The 19582-nt window shown below is 46.1% G+C and overlaps 2 protein-coding genes across 9 annotated transcripts in view; one reads left to right on the forward strand and one right to left on the reverse strand.

The window, feature by feature from the left end:
• Positions 1–8376: 8376 nt before the first annotated feature.
• Positions 8377–19582, forward strand: part of LOC146569168 (uncharacterized) — a 228821-nt gene continuing 217615 nt past the window's right edge. For 2 of the 4 annotated variants that reach the window (XM_085285523.1, XM_085285522.1), the window contains exons 1-2: positions 8377–8663; positions 19014–19122. In XM_085285523.1, coding sequence (XP_085141649.1) covers positions 8579–8663; positions 19014–19122 — 194 coding nt within the window. In that variant the 5' untranslated portion in view covers positions 8377–8578. Of the gene's footprint in view, positions 8664–8997; positions 9271–19013; positions 19123–19582 lie in introns of those variants that run through there. The other 2 variants (XR_014893695.1, XR_014893694.1) reach the window with 2 other exon arrangements.
• LOC146569169 (serine-rich coiled-coil domain-containing protein 2-like) overlaps positions 9088–19582 on the reverse strand; it is a 46185-nt gene continuing 35690 nt past the window's right edge. For 2 of the 5 annotated variants that reach the window (XM_085285508.1, XM_085285509.1), the window contains exon 14: positions 9088–13872. In XM_085285508.1, coding sequence (XP_085141634.1) covers positions 13465–13872 — 408 coding nt within the window. In that variant the 3' untranslated portion in view covers positions 9088–13464. The remainder of the gene's footprint in view (positions 13873–19582) is intronic. The other 3 variants (XM_085285511.1, XM_085285512.1, XM_085285514.1) reach the window with 3 other exon arrangements.

Raw genomic sequence — 19582 nt, forward strand, 5'->3', positions numbered from 1 at the left:
CATGTAACCTGCTGATGTGTTTGGATAGTGGTGTTAAACCCACAGCTGACCTCTGAACGTCTCACAGCTGGAAGAACATCTGCTTCTTCTGTTTGTTGTAAGCTCCCCAGTTTATGTTTATTAATGGATGAAAGTGTTTAAGGTGGATTGAACATGCTCGCTGTCGTGTCGCAGTCCTTAAGATACTCGTGAACGTTTACTCCAGGTCGCCACAATCGCACTGATTACACACCATGGTGGTAATCTATGAACACCTGGAGCCAGATGTTTAATATCAAGGAAGCCATTTGTTTTATTAGGATGAAATCATAAATTAAAATTTAAAAACTGTAAAAATGCTGCTTGTATATAACAAGTTCACCTCCCTCTTTAATAGCAGTATGTGGGGTTTCCTTCAATTATTAAAACTTGAATTCGATCTTCTGTAAATCTTTAATGCCTCTAAAGTACTGACATATTGTTCACACACTGACCACTTTATTAGGAACACCTGTGTAATGTAATGCGGGCCATTACAGGGTCGAGGTTTTACTCCGACAGGTCATCTGAAGCGCCCGCTCCGTTCCTCCAGCCGCCATGTTTGCTCATGAAAACTGCACCTGTTCACTTCCTGTTCGTCTCTAATTCACCTACAGGGCACTCGCTGGGTAAAGCTCATATAAACCAGTCTGAACTGGACTCAAACAAAGAGACCCGCTGGGACATGCAGAACCAGCACGATCTCATCCACGGGGCCTCAGATGTCACTGGTTATCAGAGGCTGCCTGCATTACATCGACATCAACACACACACACACACACACACACACACACACACACACACACACACACACACACACACACACACACACACAAAATAGGCGAACTCTATTTTAAGAGCTCAGAGACGCTGTTTCATGTCCTGTTATATTTGGAAATGATCAGAATTTAGTTTCAAATGTCACAAAACGGCTGGAGGCCGAGCACCAAAAATCAACGTGCAGGAAACCCAAAGCGGAGGCTGAGGAAGGGGTTTAACAAAGGTTTATTAACTAGCACAAAAATGACGTTTATGATAGTACTTGACTTAAAGCTTGACACATGGGGCGTGAGGGTCTTGGCCAGGGGAGAAGGATAAGCAAGGGGACAGGTCCAAGAAAGCAACGGCAGCTGCTGGTGATTAGGTACGTACTGGAAGAGAGGAGAGCAGTGTTAGAGCGGTAGCCAAGGAGTTCTGGAGAGGGTGGAAGCTATGAAAATATTCGTCTTACTGTGCAGGTGGGAGATGGAAGCGTTGAAGGAGAGGTGGTGCGGTCCAGGTGGTTTTGGTGGTGTGTGACAGCTGTCCTGAGCGGTGAAGGGCCCGAGGTGGTGTAAGGGCAGGAGGGCAGGCAGGTGAGGCAAGGAGATGATTCTGAAAGCAGGCGGGTTAACCAGATTTCCAAGACGAGAGGTTCAGTGTGATGGAATTTCCAGGAGTAACTAGAACACAAGATGCAAGGTTAGTAGAGCACTTGAGATTCATAGACATGAAGCATGAGGCCTGGTTACCAACATAGGGTAGTGGACGAACTGGCGAGGAAGCAGCATCAGCAACCAACCTGATTGCCTCAATCAGCTTCAGGTGAGGGAGGCTGTAGGCCCTGCCCATGGGTGGATACCAGGGAGGTCCAGACCTTCAGTGGAATTTTACAGCCACACACCCAGACCGTGGCTGTCTCCCAATTCAGGGTCTGCAGCCTTAAAGTACGCAGCCTCAACGATCCTCAAGGGCCGCGTACTCAAAGACCGCTAAGGCCGGAAGTGCGAGGCTTGTGAAATGGGACGGTCTAGCCTCCGTTGCGCTGCCCAGGTTGCCTAGCAACCATGATACTAACAGCTGGAAACGTGTCATACAGCTGTGTTTGACAGAAATAAAGGAGAAAATCTTTTGTTCATGTGTTTGTTTGTTTCTACATGAGCTTTGATCATTCTCTGTGAGATTAAGCTCAGCTATTGGACGGCGTATATTTTAAAGTAAAGGCTTTAAAACCAAGTTAGTACAAACGTCACTAATGTCACATGACTTTGCCGACATGTGGCCAACAGTAATGTTTAATGTTCTTCGTTATTAAACATTTGCACATAAATAAGTGACATAATATTCAGTACTTACTTAAAGTTTACTCTTCGGCCGCCCCTCATCCGCCGTTTTTTTTCGGCAAAATTATCCACACCCACCGCCGCGCTATGCATTCTGGGATATGTTGGGCCACAAAGTCTACACTGCCGCAGCCTTAAAATTCAGGGAAATGAAGGACGCATTTGAGGGACGCATTTCGAGCAGCCTTTGAATTGGGACAGCCTTCGGCGCATCGCTGTGACGTAATCGGCCTTGAAATGCGGCCTTTAAGGCTGCAGAGCCTGAACTGGGAAACAGCCCATGACACCAAACAGACTGAAAATGATGACTTGAGAGCAACAGACCAGTCTCAGTAAGGCCATAACCACACACACACACACACACACACACACACACACACACACACACACACACACACACACACACACACACACACACACACACCTCAGTTGATCCCCAACAGATGGAAGCTGGAAATCAAGCGGCGTTGCAGCTGATGTGACATTTCAGCTGACAGCGAAGAGGTGATGAGTGGCGGCGCCGTCGCCTTAGCGTGTGTGACGCTGAAGAAGAAAATCCTCCAGTGTCGTCCACGCCGCGTTGTTTCTTCTACAAACAGCAGCAGCAGCTGATGAAGGCTGTGCTGAAGACATGTTTGCAGATGTTTGGACAGCTGCCTACATTACAGGGTGGCTCCTGGTAATTTAATGCAAGCTCCTGGATGGATGCTTTGACAGTTATTAATGAGCAAAGCACCAGAAAGCCTCTGTCACGTGTTCGCTTCATGGCCATCGCCATCTTGGGTTTCTGGAACTAGAATTGACCATATTTAAATCTGTCGATTTCAAAGACATACGTCCCTTTTGCTCATCGGCAGACTGACTCCAACGTGTTGCCGATGTGTTTTCAGACGGCAGTTATTTGCAGATCTTTGCTAACCTGTCTGAGAGCGACTGCAGTCAGTCTGAGTCAGACCAGGATTTTGGAGACACGATGGACAGTGGTCTCCCGGAGGTTGTGGGTCCAACACCTTCATCTCTGGACCATCAGCTGGCCTCCACAGTTACTTGCAGTCAGACTCCTCCTCACAAGGAAGATGCTGTCCTGTGTTTACTGCAGTGTGACTGAGCCACATGGAGGTGACTCACTTCACTTCCATGATTCCAGATTTGATTCCCTTCAAGTCTCTGATAAAAACTTAAAACCACAGAGATTCATTTTCAGGATGTTTTTCACATCCTCATCATCACTTTCACGCGCCATCCTCCTGTGGTTCTCACACACACACACACACACACACACACACACACACACTCTTTAAGGTAAAATTCCAGCACATCTTGTAACAGCTTCTTTGTGATCAGCAGAGTTTACAGTGTCTAAGGAGAGCTGAGGCAAAATGAAAAATGAAGAAATTAATACATCTGATTAATATGACACCAAAAGTTTCAATGTAAATAATGATTATTTATAATATTATATGAAATTATATCATATAAATATATAATAATTAATTATAATTAGATATAAAATATTTATGTTTTAATTTCCTTCAGTATTTACTCCACTTTTCTGAAATGTACATTTTTCATTTTACTGAACACATCGAGAAATCATCACAAAGGCAAATAAATAACAAAGTGAAGACGATTAAAGGCTCTCTCTCCTTTACATGCATTTGACCTCTGAATCACTTCTTTCTTTCTTGGTCCTCCAAGGATCCGAGCTGTACACCCGACCGTCTCCTGCCCAGCTAGATGGTCCTGTCTCTACATGCTGGATGCGTGGCAGACTGTCCCGCGTGTATCGTGAGACAAGTTTATTAAAGTCTTTTGTCCAAACAGTGACAGGATTGGTCCAAATTTGATCAAGCTCCCACACAGTGACCACCTGATGGCTCAAAGTCGAGGTCAAGCTGGTCACTTTAGAGCCGAAGGAGCTCGGCTTTAAATCTCCTCGTGTCCAGTTTTTGGTAAACCTGAATAACTCGTCATCTTTCTGTGACTCTGAGTTATTAATGGTCAGATCAGCTGCTCTCAGCCTTCTGCATTATTTCCACTTCACGCTGCAGCGGCTCAAACTGGGCCCTCAGATTTCACCGTGCTTCGGTCTTTATCGATCAGCTTTCATCTCCTCGTCTTGGTCTTCCCGTACGGTCTGATCTGTTCGCCGGCAACACGGCGCAGCTCCCGATCACGGCTGTTTCACGCTGCTGGCGGGAAGGAGGTCACAACTCAGCGGAGTCGACTTTAAGGAGCAAAGAGCAGAAGGTAATCCTGCTGTCTGTAAATGTATTTTGATGAGATGCTGTCTGTGCATTTGCATGCAGTCGCTGACTGACTGCACAGTGTACTGACCTTGTAAATGTCAGCAGGAGAACGCTTTGTGCCTGAGCGGAGAAATGATGGTTTGGAGGGTTTGTCAGCACCATGGAGATGCAGAGAGGCCGGTTTGACTTCCTGAGCCTCTGTATGCAGATCCACAGCTGGCTAACAGCTTCGGTTGAGCCCATGAGCATCAAAAACAGGGCGGGGCCACACCGGGGTCCAAAGTACTTTTGTTACCTTATGACAAAGCAGCTGCTGGAAACTCTGAGAGGAACATCTGCAGAGAGATGGAGTCCCATCCAATGTTCCCTCTAATGTTTCACGTGTCTGAGCGAACGCACAAACTCCCTGAGCGTCCCCTTGGACCACTGTGAGCAGCAGCAGACGTGTGCACTGTGGTCACGCCAGCATCGAATCCATCCAAGTTACATGTTTATTAAAGTAATCAAATTACAGCATTTATGTTAGACGACTTTTAATTAACTGCTTCAGCCCACTTACAATGAAAATTTAAAACAATCTTGTTGATGACCTGCAGCATGTTAACACTATTGGAAGGAAAAATAACTTCAACTCCAATTTTGAAAACACAACTTTCTATTTTTTTATTTTCTTTTATATAAAGCTGTGACTGTATTATGAGTCTGTGGTCTGGGAGAGAGTCTGTAACTCTGTCTGCAAATACAGTAAATAATGACCAATGTTGGGCAGTTAATTATATAGTTACTTCTTCAAAAAAGTAACTGAGTAATGCAAACAACAAAGTATTTTGCAGCTGTTTACCTAAAAATGCAGCCAAGGCGTTTTTTAAACAAACATTTCAAACTATTTACAGAACAATCAGCTGTTCTGCATCAAATCTGATGCCACACAAATTATTTGTGTAACTCCAAAAATAATTTCTGTCCACTATGAGATGAAGGAGAACATCAGCCTGATACCTGCAGGCCTGACAGCAGCAGATGTGTCACTGCTGTAACACCTGTAACACTCAGCAGGCGCCTCATTGTTCTGACACACAACAAAACTATACTTAATTTTAATTTCAGTTCAGGTTAGATTTTTTTTGTTCGCCACGCAGATTTTCTGTGCGCAGAGATCGCGCCAGCACGCACGCAGCTTATAGGGGACATTGGTCCCACCCATCTCCAGGACATCACCTCGGTGTGCCCTGCAGTGACCTGTGAGGCTGAGGAGGGAAGATTTCGACTTCCGTTTAACCGTGAACAATGAAGTTGAAGGCGTCAGTCGCACACGCAGCATGCCAGCAGACGGCCTCGAGGGTAACAGACAAAACCACGAGCTGCTTTCTCTCCTTGCATGAATATTTTTCCTGCTTAACTCCTGCTGCACGGAGCAGGAGACAGATGGAGCAAGAACTTCTGGGAAATGCTGTTTTTGCCATCGCTCCTGCGAGATAAAAAGATGAATGTCCTCCCATCAGCTCATCTCCTGAAACAGCAAATGCTGCGTTTCTAAATCCTGAGCGTCGTCAGCCAATTTCCCCGACAAATCGTTCTCTTAAACTTATCTGAGCTCATTACGAAGGTCCGAAGCCAGCGCTGACATCAGCATCGTCACCACAGTGTGTGTGTGTGTGTGTGTGTGTGTGTGTGTGTGTGTGTGTGTGTGTGTGTGTGTGTGTGTCCTGCAGAGTCGAGGTGAATAAATGTGTTTTTAATGAATCCACTTTAACTGTTATTGCACATCATGAGGTGAGTAAAGCTGCAGATAGCGCTCCACAGTGAGGATCACTTATTAATGAATAACTGGGAGTTTAATGAAATCTGCTCAGCGCTCATTGCTGCTTATTACAAACAAATGCTGCTGAGTCATTTCTGGGGTTTCCTGCGCCCGTCTACAGGGACGCCCCAGCTCTCCTCCAGCCAGCTGCGCCGAGCAAGGCCTTGAAAGTTAGTGAAAAGTTAAAACACGACGGAAAACATTGGAAATCATGAAGCAGCGAGCGGCCTCTGCTGTGTGAAAGATCTCAGGGCCAGTTTTAAAGCAGGAATCATCACGTTGCTCTTTTCCAGCAGCACCGGATCAACAAAATGACACTCGGTGGAGGTTCATAGACGAGTTGGAAGCAGACGTCTCAGCTCACGCTCCGGTGCCCGCCTCCTCAGGCTCAAGGAAGAGCTCCTGCCCCAACTGGAGGATTTTCAGAATCTTCTTCATGAGTCAGAGCAGCTGCAGATCAGCAGAGGGACTGAAGCAGCATCTTCAGTGATGTGGACCTGCTGTTGATGATGACGGAGTTAACCCTGGAAGTGAGGCTTCAAAACAGGAGCAGGTTTGGGACCCCCTCAGAGCCCCCCTGGTAGAGCAGACTGTCTCTGCTCCTCTCATTTGTTCTCTTTTCGGGGACATAATAACTGTTATTTGAAGATGATAGTGTGGAGAGCAAAGGGCCACGAGGTCAGAGTTGAACTCTGACCTCGTGGTATTTGGCCGCCGGCTCACGTCAGTTGTTCTCTGAACTTTTTCTTTCCTCTGCCTTTTCATCTGTGGGGGCGTGGCTAACTCCACCCTATTAGCATACTGAGACGGGTTTTAGTGAGTCATTAATGAGGTGGTTCATTAGTGAGGGCGACGGCAGAGTGAATCCCCCTCTCCTCTCTCTGAGATGCTTTTACTGCTTTGAGCCCTGAAGTGAAGAAGCCATTAGATGTGCAGCAGGTAACTTTACCATCATTTATTTGAAGGAAGGACGACTGCAGAGGAGTCCTCCGCTTCACTGCTTTATGGATCTGAAATGCGGCGACTGCAGCGGGGAGGAGGAGCTCTGAGCTGGGAGTTATCGTCAGGTATGAATGGTTTAATGTGGGCGTGCACAAACACGTGTCGTGGTGTGGCAGGTGTAGGTGGAGTCAGCTGTCACACTCACTTATATTAATGTCACAAATGGGAACATTTTTCAGAATTCAGATTCTGAAAACCAGCCGAGGATGATGAGGGGCCGAAGGACGAGGACACACACTGAGGTCAGGATGAAGAGTGGGCTGTCAGGACGCTGAGTTACAGCTGAGAGGTGATGATGAGGAGGCTCAGGATGATTCTTCCTCTGAGATATTGTTTGTGGACACAGATGTCAGTTTGAATGTGAGGTTAGAAACTGGGCACAGGTTAATGTTTAATATGATTGGTTGGTGGAACCTTGTCTCCGCCCCTATGAAGGTTCATGAAGCTGCATTCTCCGAGGAAGAGTGGCGAGCTGAGCCGAGCTGAGCTGAGCTTCCTGCTGAGCGTCCATCAGGATTTGGCTGCTTTATTTCCCCTAAATCTTCAGCAGCTGGATGAAAAAGTCGAGTCTGCAGATTTCAAACTGGGAGGAATTAATCACTGTAGCCACACACACACACACACACACACACACACACACACACACACACACACACACACAGACACACACAGAGAGCATCATGTGTGTGTCTGTGTTTAACTTCACTGAAGCTCAATAACCACAGAAGAAGAATGAACCCCAGAGCTGCTGTTTGTCAAGCAGAAACACTTAAAGTCAACTTCTGACAACGATGATGATTTTTATTCTTTCTTACTCGTGTGTGTGTGTGTGTGTGTGTGTGTGTGTGTGTGTGTGTGAGAGAGAGAGCATAAAATAAAGTTTGGAGACAAAAGTACACAGTGTATTCTTGAAGGAAAAAAATTAAGTGAACTCCTCCTGCTCATTTCCAGCTCTTGATTTTTACTTTTGGTCAGCTGTGCATAAGTTAATAATAACCCTTCTTTAGCCGACACCTTTAGTCCCTCCCCTTTTAAAGGGAAACAAAGCTTGGACGGTAGGTGGGTGGGGCTATTAGGACCACATGAAACACCTGAGCTCACATGTTTAATTTGAGCGCCCGCCAAAGGAACCGCAGATCCAAAACAGGAAACCGTCTGAGGAGCGCTTCCTTCAACGATGAAGCACCAGCTGATTATTTGAGCTAATGATGAAATGCTCCAGTTTCCCACAGACAGAATCAGCCAGGAAGCCTACTGTACATGCAGGCTCCAGGTTGCCATGGCGACAGAACTCATCATTAGAAACAGAGTGGGCGTGTCCAGAGTCACACTTACCTTTTAAACACGTGAAGGGGGGACGGTTGGTGGATCCTCTGCCTTAAACACACCGTTATCTCTGACGCTAATGACACGAAGCTCCTCTGCAGTTTACTTTGTGCTGATGTTAAAGCCAGGAGGGGGCGTGAACCTCCGCTCTGTGACCCCGCCATGTAAGTTCACCAGCTCTAACACTTCCTGGCTGAGCTGCTGTGGTTTTCACACCTGTGGAATTGAAAACGACGGAATTCAAAGAGGCGTGGCCCAATTTCTCCGTCCGTTCTTACACCGATACTGACTCTCAAATGACTGATATAAACACATTTAAAAATCATTAAAGATGGTGTAATAATTGGGCGTGGCAGGTGGGGGCGTGGCCATTTTGAACAGCCAGTTTTCATATTTTCATGCTGTGAAGGATAAACGTCTAATTTACTTTGTCCCAGCACATCTGTGCCACATGTGGGCGGGGCAGAGGAGATCCTACCTGACATCTCTGCTTCACAGACTCCGCCCATGAACGACATCACCCTTTCCCGCTCTAATGTGGCTCGACTTTGGCACAGTTGGAGAAAGAAGGGAGGACACACCGAGAGCTGGGGACGATTAATTTTATTTCAGCAGCATCAGAGAAATGTCAGCCAATGACAGAAGAGGACCGTAAATATCAACCAATGAGCTGCAAAGAGCCTCGCTGACAGGAATACAGGCGCTACGTTTTCACTTGGTACGACCTGAACGCTGCATCAACGTTAATGAGACAAAAAATAAGTTCAGCAGGTGAGACGCTTGTTTTAAAGTGCTTTTTCCTCTCGGCGCTTCAACAACGTTACAGTCCGCACCACGTACACGCTTCATCACATAAATACGTCAGTTATTGCACCAAAACCAGGAAACAAACAAAAGTTCAAGTTTTCAAAATAAAAGCAGAGAGGAAGTAGAAGACAGACAGCGTGAGTACATTATTCAGAGTATTCCACTGAATCGTTTAAATACAGTTTAAATACAGACGATTATGAAATATTAGAGTCATCTCAAAGTGAACATGAAAACATTCCCAGCACTTTACTCATAAAGCCTTCAATAATTTAATTATTTCAAACAACAACAGAGAGGTTTTCCACAGCAGGGCTGACTTCACGGATCGAGCGTAACGTTCATCCTGATAAAAACACTTTAAATGTGTTTCTCTGCTGATCATCAGTGTTTTCTACCTTGTGTGTTTTTGTCACTGTTAAGCTAGCTTTAAAGAAACTGCTGTACCCCCTTATTTCACAGTAAAAGCATTCAGGATTATTGGCTTTTATTGTGAAATTGTTTCTTATAATTGTTGTTGAGCTGTTAGTGAATCTCAGTACTTCCTGCACAGGTGTGTCACAATAAAACCAGTCTGAGAACTTAAAGTTACACTCAAATAATGATTCTTCACTCTTAATAAGCATAAGCAACAATTTTAAGTGCAGCTGAAATATGTAAAAGTCAAAGTTTCATTGATTTAAATAAGTAATTATTAAGGAAAATGTGCTTGGTGTAAACTGAACGTATAGCAGTCAAGTTAACATTTTAAACTGTACTTATGCAACTAAATTACATGGATGTAAATAAATGTATTCAAGTTATTTGTAAGGACTAAAAAATGTTTAGTGTACAGTCTCCCTACACAGAAGACTTTTATTTTGAAAGCACAGAAGAAAATGCAGAGTTTTCTTAAAAGCAGTCAAATAAGTGATGAAGCGGATGTGATCGAGTTTAATAATGATTTAAAAACTCTGTGAGACAAACACACTAACGCTCTGTGTAATGTACATGACCACGACTTCATGGTTCACACTCTGTGACCCGGGCAGAAGGTTTTTCTCTCCCCGGGTGGTTTTAGTCACTTTTAAACTTCGGCAGCTGATAAAACCTGATTGGATGTTTGAATAACGATGAGGGGCAAACTTTAAAATTAAACCTGAGACACGACGGTGTGAAGACGAGCAGCAGATGAAGACGCTGAGACACGACCTCCTCTGACTGCAGAGGACGCCTCAGAGACAAAGCTGGACTATTTTAAGCTCCTGGTTTTTGCCTTGAGTTTCTGTAACCGTCCTGCTCCGGGTTTTGTTTCAGATTTTAGAGGTTTTGGTTGCTCTGTGTCTTTAGTTCACTTCCTGTTTTACTTTGAAGGTTTTCTTTCGTGCTTTGCGCTGATTGGACATGCTTGTTTTCAGCTGCCCCGATTAGTCTCCATGATTACAGGAGGTATATCAAACAAACAGCTGTGATGGGCTGCTTGTTTCAGATTCAGCAGCTTTCAGCGAGTCTTCGCTCAGAGCTGCTCACTTCCATTATTTCAGCTTCTGGAGGGTTTAGACAAACAGGCGCAGACAGAGACACGAAGGCCGAGGCGGAGCCTTGAGGAGGCTGATTTTTTTCATTTTTTCTGGTCGTTTTTGGTGAAAAGGTGGAAAAGAAAACATCAAACCTTGTTTGAACCAGATGAAATAAACACAGTGCACTAATTTATTTTCCTCTTTCATTTCAAACGGACATTCCCTGTTTGCCTTCTGCTTTAATTTCCCCCCGTCGATGAGGGGCTCACCGAGGAACATCAATCACAGCGTTCCTGCAAATTCTGTGTGTTCCAGGACTTTGATGATGAACTTTAAGAGCAGCAGCAGCTGAAGCTCTGCTGCGAACGCGCCCTGCTGGGCTTCGTGTCGCTCGCATGAATTAAGGCGGCTCCGATTTCCCCACTGGGAGCGAACGACGAGATCTAAAGGAGACAAGCGACTCCACCTGAGCAGTGACGCAGCAGAAAGTTAAGAGCAGACGTCTTTGAAACCTGCTCATGTTAAAGTCGCTGCGGCTCAGAGCTGAACGAGGATTTAAAGCATTTAAATGCATTGATCAGTCAAATGTGAGCAAACCTGACGCCAGCACAGTCAGACTCTGCTGTTGGGGTAGATGCGAGCTGGAGCCGGGCGGTTTCCTCAGTCTGCCGTCGTTCTTCACACCGAGCCGCCTCGTGGTTTCAGTAATCGCCCCAAAACCGCTTCTACTTCGTTTCTCGGCACCGGACATGCAGGATTTAGCAGATTCCCGGATTGTCTGTAGAGACAGCGAGCGTCCTCTTCTTCGTGAAACGTGGAACTAAGCTGAGCTGGTCTTGCATATATTTTAAATGCAACAAAGTTTCCTCTTTTAGGGCTTGAACCTGCGACTTTGTTGCATATTTTATTGCATATACGGTTACTAATATCAAAGCGAGCAGCACTGACAGTTAATCGCTGACAGAAGGGAGACTATGTTTGATTTGTCAGGTATGAGGGAGACTCGTTGTCCTGTAGAAGAATGAACGTGAACGTGGTTCAGCAGGCGGATCCTGACTGCACGAGTGAGACGCAGTAATGTCCAAATGTTCAAAGGACGACTGACAGACGGGCTGAAATGTCAGTTTGCCTTCAAGGAAAAACACTTAAGCTACCAGCTGCTCCTCTGATCACCTGTAATCCGAAAATTATTTGAACTTTCTAGCCTTTTATTCATTTACTGAGTGTCTGAAATGACTCCAGCCTTCAGACAAGAAGGCCTCAGCATGCTTCACACCATACTGCCGAGCTCATCTCAGCCGTTTCCTAAAAAGCAAACCAATTGGAGCTCCTTCATCTCTTGGTGTGGCTCTTTAGTTCACACCAAAGGGGGAGGAGCTAAAACATCTCGTTCCAGTATCAGATTAGTAGGGATTATTTTGACCTGGGAGGAAACCTTCCTCCTCCTGCACGCTGTGATTTCTGCTTCCACAGCAGAGCTCAAAGCTCAGAGCAGATTCAGCAGATGTCTCTGCTGAGCGCCTGAACGCTTCCTCTGCAGAAACAGCAAAGCCTGGAGTCACATCTGGAGCTCTGATTTTATTTTAGTTGGAGGGTTTTTGGGGGACAGTCACAGTAGACTGAAACAAACATCCCCAAACCATTAAAGTCAGAACAGAGCTGGAGCGCTTGCAGCATGCTGAGACTTTTGTGTCCATCCAGACTTCTGCTGGACTGATTTTCAAATCACTGCCAGATGGTAAAAAACCTCCAACTTCAGGACTCTTCAAGCACACAGATGTTCTTCCATCGGCTTTCATGGGAACAAAGACTGCCACACTTTCACAGCTGATGCAGGAGGAAGGAGGTGTTTACACCAACCAGCAGCTATTTGGACGAAGATTTCAGCCTCATATCGGAGTCTTGTCTGAAAACCAACAGGTTTCTAAACGAAACACAGTGAAGTGAACACCGAACTGAAAACACACGGACGGGCGACGAGATCAAGGTCCTGGAACTTTCTGACCTTCGAGATGATGAGAGTCTGTAAAGATGAAGGTTGGAGGAGGATGCAGTCTGCGGTGGTGATGGGGGTTAAGGTGGATGCACGTCATTCATGCCTCTCCACTGAGGAAGACTCACTGTGGTTGGACTTCAGGGAAGGATGGAGGAGTCGGAGGAAGTTCAGGAGCTGTACAATCGGTTCCTAACACACAGCGAGAGGGAGCGAGCCTCTGAGGGAAGAGGACCGATGTTTTATATGAAACCAACAGCAGAGGGCGAGATCAGAGGACGAGATCGGAGGCGTTTCCGTCTGGTTAACGGACGCTCTCGGTGCAGTTTTAGTGTTGATGCTAGAATAAACGAAGCGTGTTGGAAAGAAAAGAAAACCCTGACATTTAAAGATCCTTAAAGGTTGTGATGAAGAGCCAAAACCTCACATACCTCCGTTCCATCTTCAGATGAACCTGATGGCCCCTCCCACTCACTGCAGAAACCGTTTCTGTGCAAAGTACTCAGACTAAAACCTTTATTGTCAACAACTTCTTAAAATAAGGTTAAATAAATTAACTGTGTCCATTTCAGCCTCGGCTAAAGCTTCGATAATCTGCAGCTCTCGTTTTATTTTACAGGAAGTTCGGCGCTCGCGTCGCTGCGTGTTAGGAAGGAGTCGGACGCTTCAGTGGTTCTTTGGTTTGGGGAGGCGGGAGGAGGTGGAGGTGAAGGCCAGCGTTCTGAAATTCAGTCCAGAGGTGCTGTTGGTGTCGGGGTCACGTGCTGCCCTCGTCTTTGGGAAGAGGCGGAGCTTGGAGGGCTGCGGCGGCTGCAGGTACCTGCTGTGGGTTTTCTTCCTTTCCCCCGACTTCGTCTCCTCCACCTTCCTCTGCTTTTCCCCGTCATCCTCTCCTACGTGGGCTGCTGGATGGGTGGAACTGGGAGCTCGGGGGTTGCGGAGTCTGTCAGCAGGGGTTTCGGGATGTGCGGGGCAGATGTTAGTGGAAGGTGGAGCTTGAGTTCGCGGTGGCGTCGGGACTTGACCTGTCAGTGGCTCCTGGTCTTCCTGATTGGAGGAGTGAAGTATCTGTGGCTGAAGAACAAACACGAGTCAGGATTCACTCAAATATCTCAAACACACAAATGTAGAGTTTCACTGAATCAGATCTTCAACATTATTCTGCTTCACGGCGAGAGCCGGGGCTCAGAGATGTTTGCAGCCGTCTGTCGGTGAGATTACACCAAAGTCACTGAGCGGATTTCATTAACTGTGCTTGGTGGAGAGGTGGAGCGTAGGTGGAGGAAGAACTGAGAACATTTTGGATCACTTTATTTAAAACCGTGAAGCGCAGCATTGACTGTGACTTCAGATGTGACGTCTTTTATGTGTTTTTGCTTTTGCTTTCTCGGGAAAGTAGAGGAAACGCATAAACCAGGGAGGACGTTCCCTCAGCTCACATCAGGATACTTTATGCTCCACCTCGATTTCATGTTCTTGTTCCTTCCTGTTGGGTTTAAGGTCCACGTAAAGTTTTTGGACTAAGTATCACATTTTCCAAGACTTTATCCTGATATGTTCATTTATGATGACTAATATGTCTAATAGGGCTGCCACAAACGATTATTTTGATAGTCGACTACTCACAGATTATTTTTGCGATTAGTCGACTAATCAGATCATCATCCATTGGACGTAAAACTACAGCTTATTGCACCAGCAGCATCTGCTCTTATATAACTATCATGAGCTTACAGCTTTAAGTGTTTAAGGTGCTAACTAAAAATAAAGACAAGATGATAGTTTGTTTCGGTGAAGTTTAATAAACTCAGCCGATTTACTCAGGAACAAATAAAATACTAAAAAAAGCCAAACAACAACATTTTTAAGTTATCTAAGTGACTCATATATCATGTTTAACCTGAGTAGCGAAAGACGGCGGTGGGTTTGAAAACGATTTGCCGGGAGTCCGGTGTTCTCACGGCTCTAGTTAGCCTAGCCCCCGGCTAGCTATCGAGCTAGTGGGTAACAGACGTCTCCGAAAACGTCGGAGCGCTTTTGAAAATATGTGGTGTCTTGATAAACTGAGCAGATATTTGAGGTTTACACAGCTACATTCTCGCCTGAAAATATGTTAAACGTTTATTTTGTGACCCAGAAAGAATAATAAGAGTAATATTAAAACTAACTAGCTGCCGCATTGTTGGAAACTGAGCTGGGCCGCGCTATGAATTCTGGGACACAGCTTCTTCTTCTTCTTCGGGGTTTAACGGCAGCTGGCATCCTTGTACATGCAGTGCTGCCATCTTCTGTTTCAGTCCGTTATTACACTCTTAAATCCTGCTACTTATTCCTGCGTCCTTTGTGATCTTACAAAGCTTCAAACGACGCGTCGACTATTAAATCAGCCGTCGACAATTTTGATAGTCGACTAATCGTGACAGCCCTAATGTCTAATGTGTAATAATACAAAAAAATACAGTTATCTGAACACCTCAACGCTCAGTGTTACTAAGCAGTGGCATAAATTTTATCCTCAGACGGCGAGCGTCAGGCCTGCACAGACGTCTGTGCAACGACTTGTGCAGAATTCACATTACAGCGCACCAACTACACAAGCTCACTTCAAGCAGAGATCCAAGAAGTCAGGTTTATTTTTATAGCAACAAATCACAACGAGTCGCCTCAAGGTGCTTTAAAGTCTACGGCGAAGACTCTACAACAGGCGTGGGGAACTCCAGGCCTCGAGGGCCGGTGTCCTGCAGGTTTTAGATCTCACTGAATCACATGATTAGTTCATTACCAGGCTTCTGGAGAACTTCAGGTCATGTTGAGGAGGTCATTTAGCCATTTAAATCAGCTGTGCTGGATCAAGGACACCACCCCTGCTCTACAACCCGACTCCATAACTTGCCGCGCTGCAGCATCAGTCATTCTCCTGATTTGAAACAGAGAAGAACCTGCGTGGAGATCACGTTATCCAAGCCTGGATAACTTCACTGCTGCGTGCACCACCTGCTTAACAATGAAGCAGCGTCTTTGTTGTATAATTGATGGCATGTTGGAGGTGAGAGCACAAAAGCAGTGAGGGTGTTGGAGAACGAGCAGAACAAAAGCAGGAGCTGCTCTGCAGACGAGGTCATCGCGCTCGCCGTGTGTGGCCGTCTGCTTTGATCTGTGCGCTTCAAAGAGAAACAACAGAAGCACATTGTACTTAAAAAGTTGTGGACTTTCACGCTCCAGCTCAAAGACGAAGGAAACGCTGATGAAACGATCAACACAAACAGTTTCTCGCATCGGGAGGCGGGGTTCAGCGGGAAGGCGACGTTTGAAAAACACGTTACTGTGCGTTTTAGCTCGCCGTCTCATCTGCGCATGAAAGACGAGCGCAGCTTCCAGGTCCGAGGAGCGCACGCTGCAGGCCTCTTTGAAACAACTTAAAAATGGCTGTTTTGATTTGTCCTCAAAGAATTCTCATTTCTGTCCACAGTCGTCTGGAGTTTGTGCTGAATTCAAATCCTCGTGTAACGCATCTGATCTGCACAGAGCTACGAGAGCGCCTTCGATAACTGAGCGGTGGAGGCGTGCAGAAAGCAGACGCCATATTTATGTGAGAGAACTTAAGCAGGTGGGAAAAGCAGCAGCAGCACAGAGACGGATAAAACAGCAGATTAGTTATGACTTCACACAAGTTTGCCAGGATCAGTAAGCTGAGATTGTAGCACATGATGGATCTCACTGCTGTTTCTTCACCTTCCCTCTGATAAATCAGATTAACAGCGTGCAGATGTGAGCTGGCTGCAGGATTAAAGTGTGCAGAGCAGCACTGAGCTTCACTTCCTCACTCAGGTACAGGTGATGTCAGCTTTCTCTCCACTGAACACAAGTATCTCACTCACTTTGCAAAAGTCTCAACGTTTCAGACGTCTGAGAGCAGACGCACCTCATTTACAGATTCATGGTCATATCTTTACCTGCTGGCATTCAACACCCCGATCCTGGCTCCTCATTTTACCCTGTTACATGTTACAACTGAGTTGTCATTACTTATGAAGCTCATCTGGATCTACAGATGTTAGCTCGGTGTGGCGCTGGTAGATCCTTCATCTAAAGCTGACTGTCTGGGTCACAGGGACAGCAGTCTCAGCAGAGATGCTCAGTCTCTCTTCCCCATTCACCACCTGCAGCTCTTCTGGGGAAGACACTGCGGTATTCCCGAGCCAGCCCAGAAACATAACCTCCAGCATTTCCTTTTTCTCCTTCCAATCAGAAATGCCCGATAGACCTCACCTAGGAAGCATCCAGGAGGCATCCTGCTCACACCTTCTCTTAAATAACAGTCCTGCCCAGAGACCCTAGAGAGGAGGCACATTTCTGCTGCTTCTGCCTTTTCCTTCCCACCAGCGCCAAACAAGTTCCTGAGATACTCAAACTCCTCCTGGGGCAGGATTTTGGAGTGTACCCTCTACCCATTTCTGGCTAAGAACTGTGAGCTCAGACGTGGAGGTGGTAACTGCAATTACAGCTGGAAGCTACAGACCGATGAAGCCAGAAGGACCACATCATCCAGCAAAAGCAGAGAGGCGATCCTGAGACCAGCGAACCAGAAACTGGCTGCTGTTGGGCTGATCGTTTCAAATCGTTGCCATTTAAATGTCTGAGTCCAAACACCCCCAGAACCCAAACACCCACTGTGGCCAGATTGGTCGTAACAAAAAACCCCTCAAAAACCACCCCGGTCTCAAAGTCCACAAAACACATGCAGACTCCTGTGGACCCTCAAATATCTTTCAGAGGGTCTAGAGCTGATCCAGCAGCACCACCAGGATGAAAACAACTTATTTTCCCACAAATCCAAGGTTCCCACCAACGTGGAGCTTCCCAGGGAGGCTGAGGAGTGGGATACCATCAAAGCCTGGAAACGCTCTCTGACCTGCTTGGTTAAAAGCCGCCACCACAGTTTACCAATCCAGCACATGAACCACGACAGCCCCACAGCATCCTTCACGAACTCACCCCCCCCCCCTCCAATCAGTCTGAGCTACACATCATTGCTTGATGAGTTTTAGAAATTTCCAGGGCTCTAAAACTCATCATAAAGCCATATTCGGACACAATTTTAAATTAAATTTTAAAGTAATTCAATTTTAATTAAAGACAACAAACTTTCGACTGAACGAACAAACGAATAATTATTAAATACCAAGAGTATTCATGCTTTGGATCCCAGTGTGTGAATTCATGATATCTGTGCTTTGTTTGTGGCTCTTAGCTCCCACTGGTGACTGCTAAAGATAAAAAACACTTAAAGGAGAACAGAAAAGGTTCAGTAACTTCCAAAAATCAGTGGCGCATAAAACAAAAATGGCAGACGTCTTAGAAATCATAACTTGGTCTCTGATTCCTGACAGCTCAGCTGAGTAATCCAACGCACTCTCGTAGCTCTGTGCAGATCAGATATTGTGTTGCTTGAGGGTTTGAATGCTGATTGGTCCACACTTGACGTATTCGGGCAGTTTTTAATAATTTTGCTGACAGGAAGCAAAAGTGAAACCTTTTGTTAGTGTTGTTAAACTCCAGCCGGGTCCAGCAGGGGGCCACACTGAGTGCCTATGCTGAATGTAAAGAAAACGTTTTTACTGCTCTCAACAGAACAGAAACACCTGCTGGTAAACACTGACATCTGGTGGTGGGCAGTGGTACTGCAGCCTCTCTGGGACGTTCAGGTGTATTCACCTCATGAATAATGCAAGGCAGGATGGGTGGATTAAAGGCAGCGAGAGAAGGAAGAAAGATATGAGGAAAAAGGACAGAAAGACTGAAGAGGAGGAGGACAGAGGAGGGAGGTGGAGGGCGTCCTCCACCACACGCAGCTCTCCTCCAGGAGCATTCACCTTGGGAGGGAAACACTCCACTGCCCCACTGTTTTTATTCTACTTCTCTGACGCCGACTCACAGGACGTCCCCACGGTGTTACCACGCACACGCACGCACACGCACACACACTTTCCTGGCATATAAAATGCTGATCCACCCAAACTGCGTCCACATCCACCCACATTCGTCTTAGCTGTCGTCTTATTGGCCCCCAGAGGCTCGTTAGATGAATAATCCATCATAACATCACTGCGAAGCTCGAATATTAAAATCAGAACAATAATGAGTGAATATTCGGTGGTAGCAGCTTTGCTCCGTACGGTTTTATACTCGATAACTATGGTTTTTATGTGTTTCAGCGATCACACGGCGTCCTCGCCAAGGAGGAGGAGCTCTTCCTGCTGTTTCATTGTCTCAGTCTCCGCCCCCACCTGTGCTGTCTGCTGAGGACGAACCTTTGATGAGCAGGTTTGTTGACAGCAGCACTCGTTCATTCTTTTTTATTTTCTTTGATCCGATCGTCGCCGTTAGCAGCAGCGCTCCAGAAATCCACGTCGAATATGAAACGGCAGCCCGGCGCCGAAGCCTCCTAACGTCCAGCAGGTCACCGTCGACCCTCGAAGGTTAGCACTAACACAGGCGGGGTCAGCTGACCTCACCGCACTGTCTTCATACTGATCGTGGATCAAATCTAAACTAAAGGATGGAAAAAAATCAAAGGATGGAAACGGCCACATGTGTCCCTCTGGGCTGTTCAACAGTTCACCCAAATCAATGAAGCTTTTTATAGATTTAGAGGCTGAAAAATTCCACTCTGAAAACTACATCCTCACACTAAAGGAGGTGAGCAGAGAACGAAGGGAGCGGAGACGTTATTTAGATAAAACACTACATGTGATCTTCAGTCAGAGCGTCAGTGTGATGTGCG

This window comes from Mchenga conophoros, linkage group LG8, assembly GCF_057382185.1.
Source record: "Mchenga conophoros isolate Kocher_MC1m ecotype Shallow Benthic linkage group LG8, M_conophoros_male_GT1.1, whole genome shotgun sequence".
In the NCBI taxonomy this organism is placed as follows: domain Eukaryota; kingdom Metazoa; phylum Chordata; class Actinopteri; order Cichliformes; family Cichlidae; genus Mchenga; species Mchenga conophoros.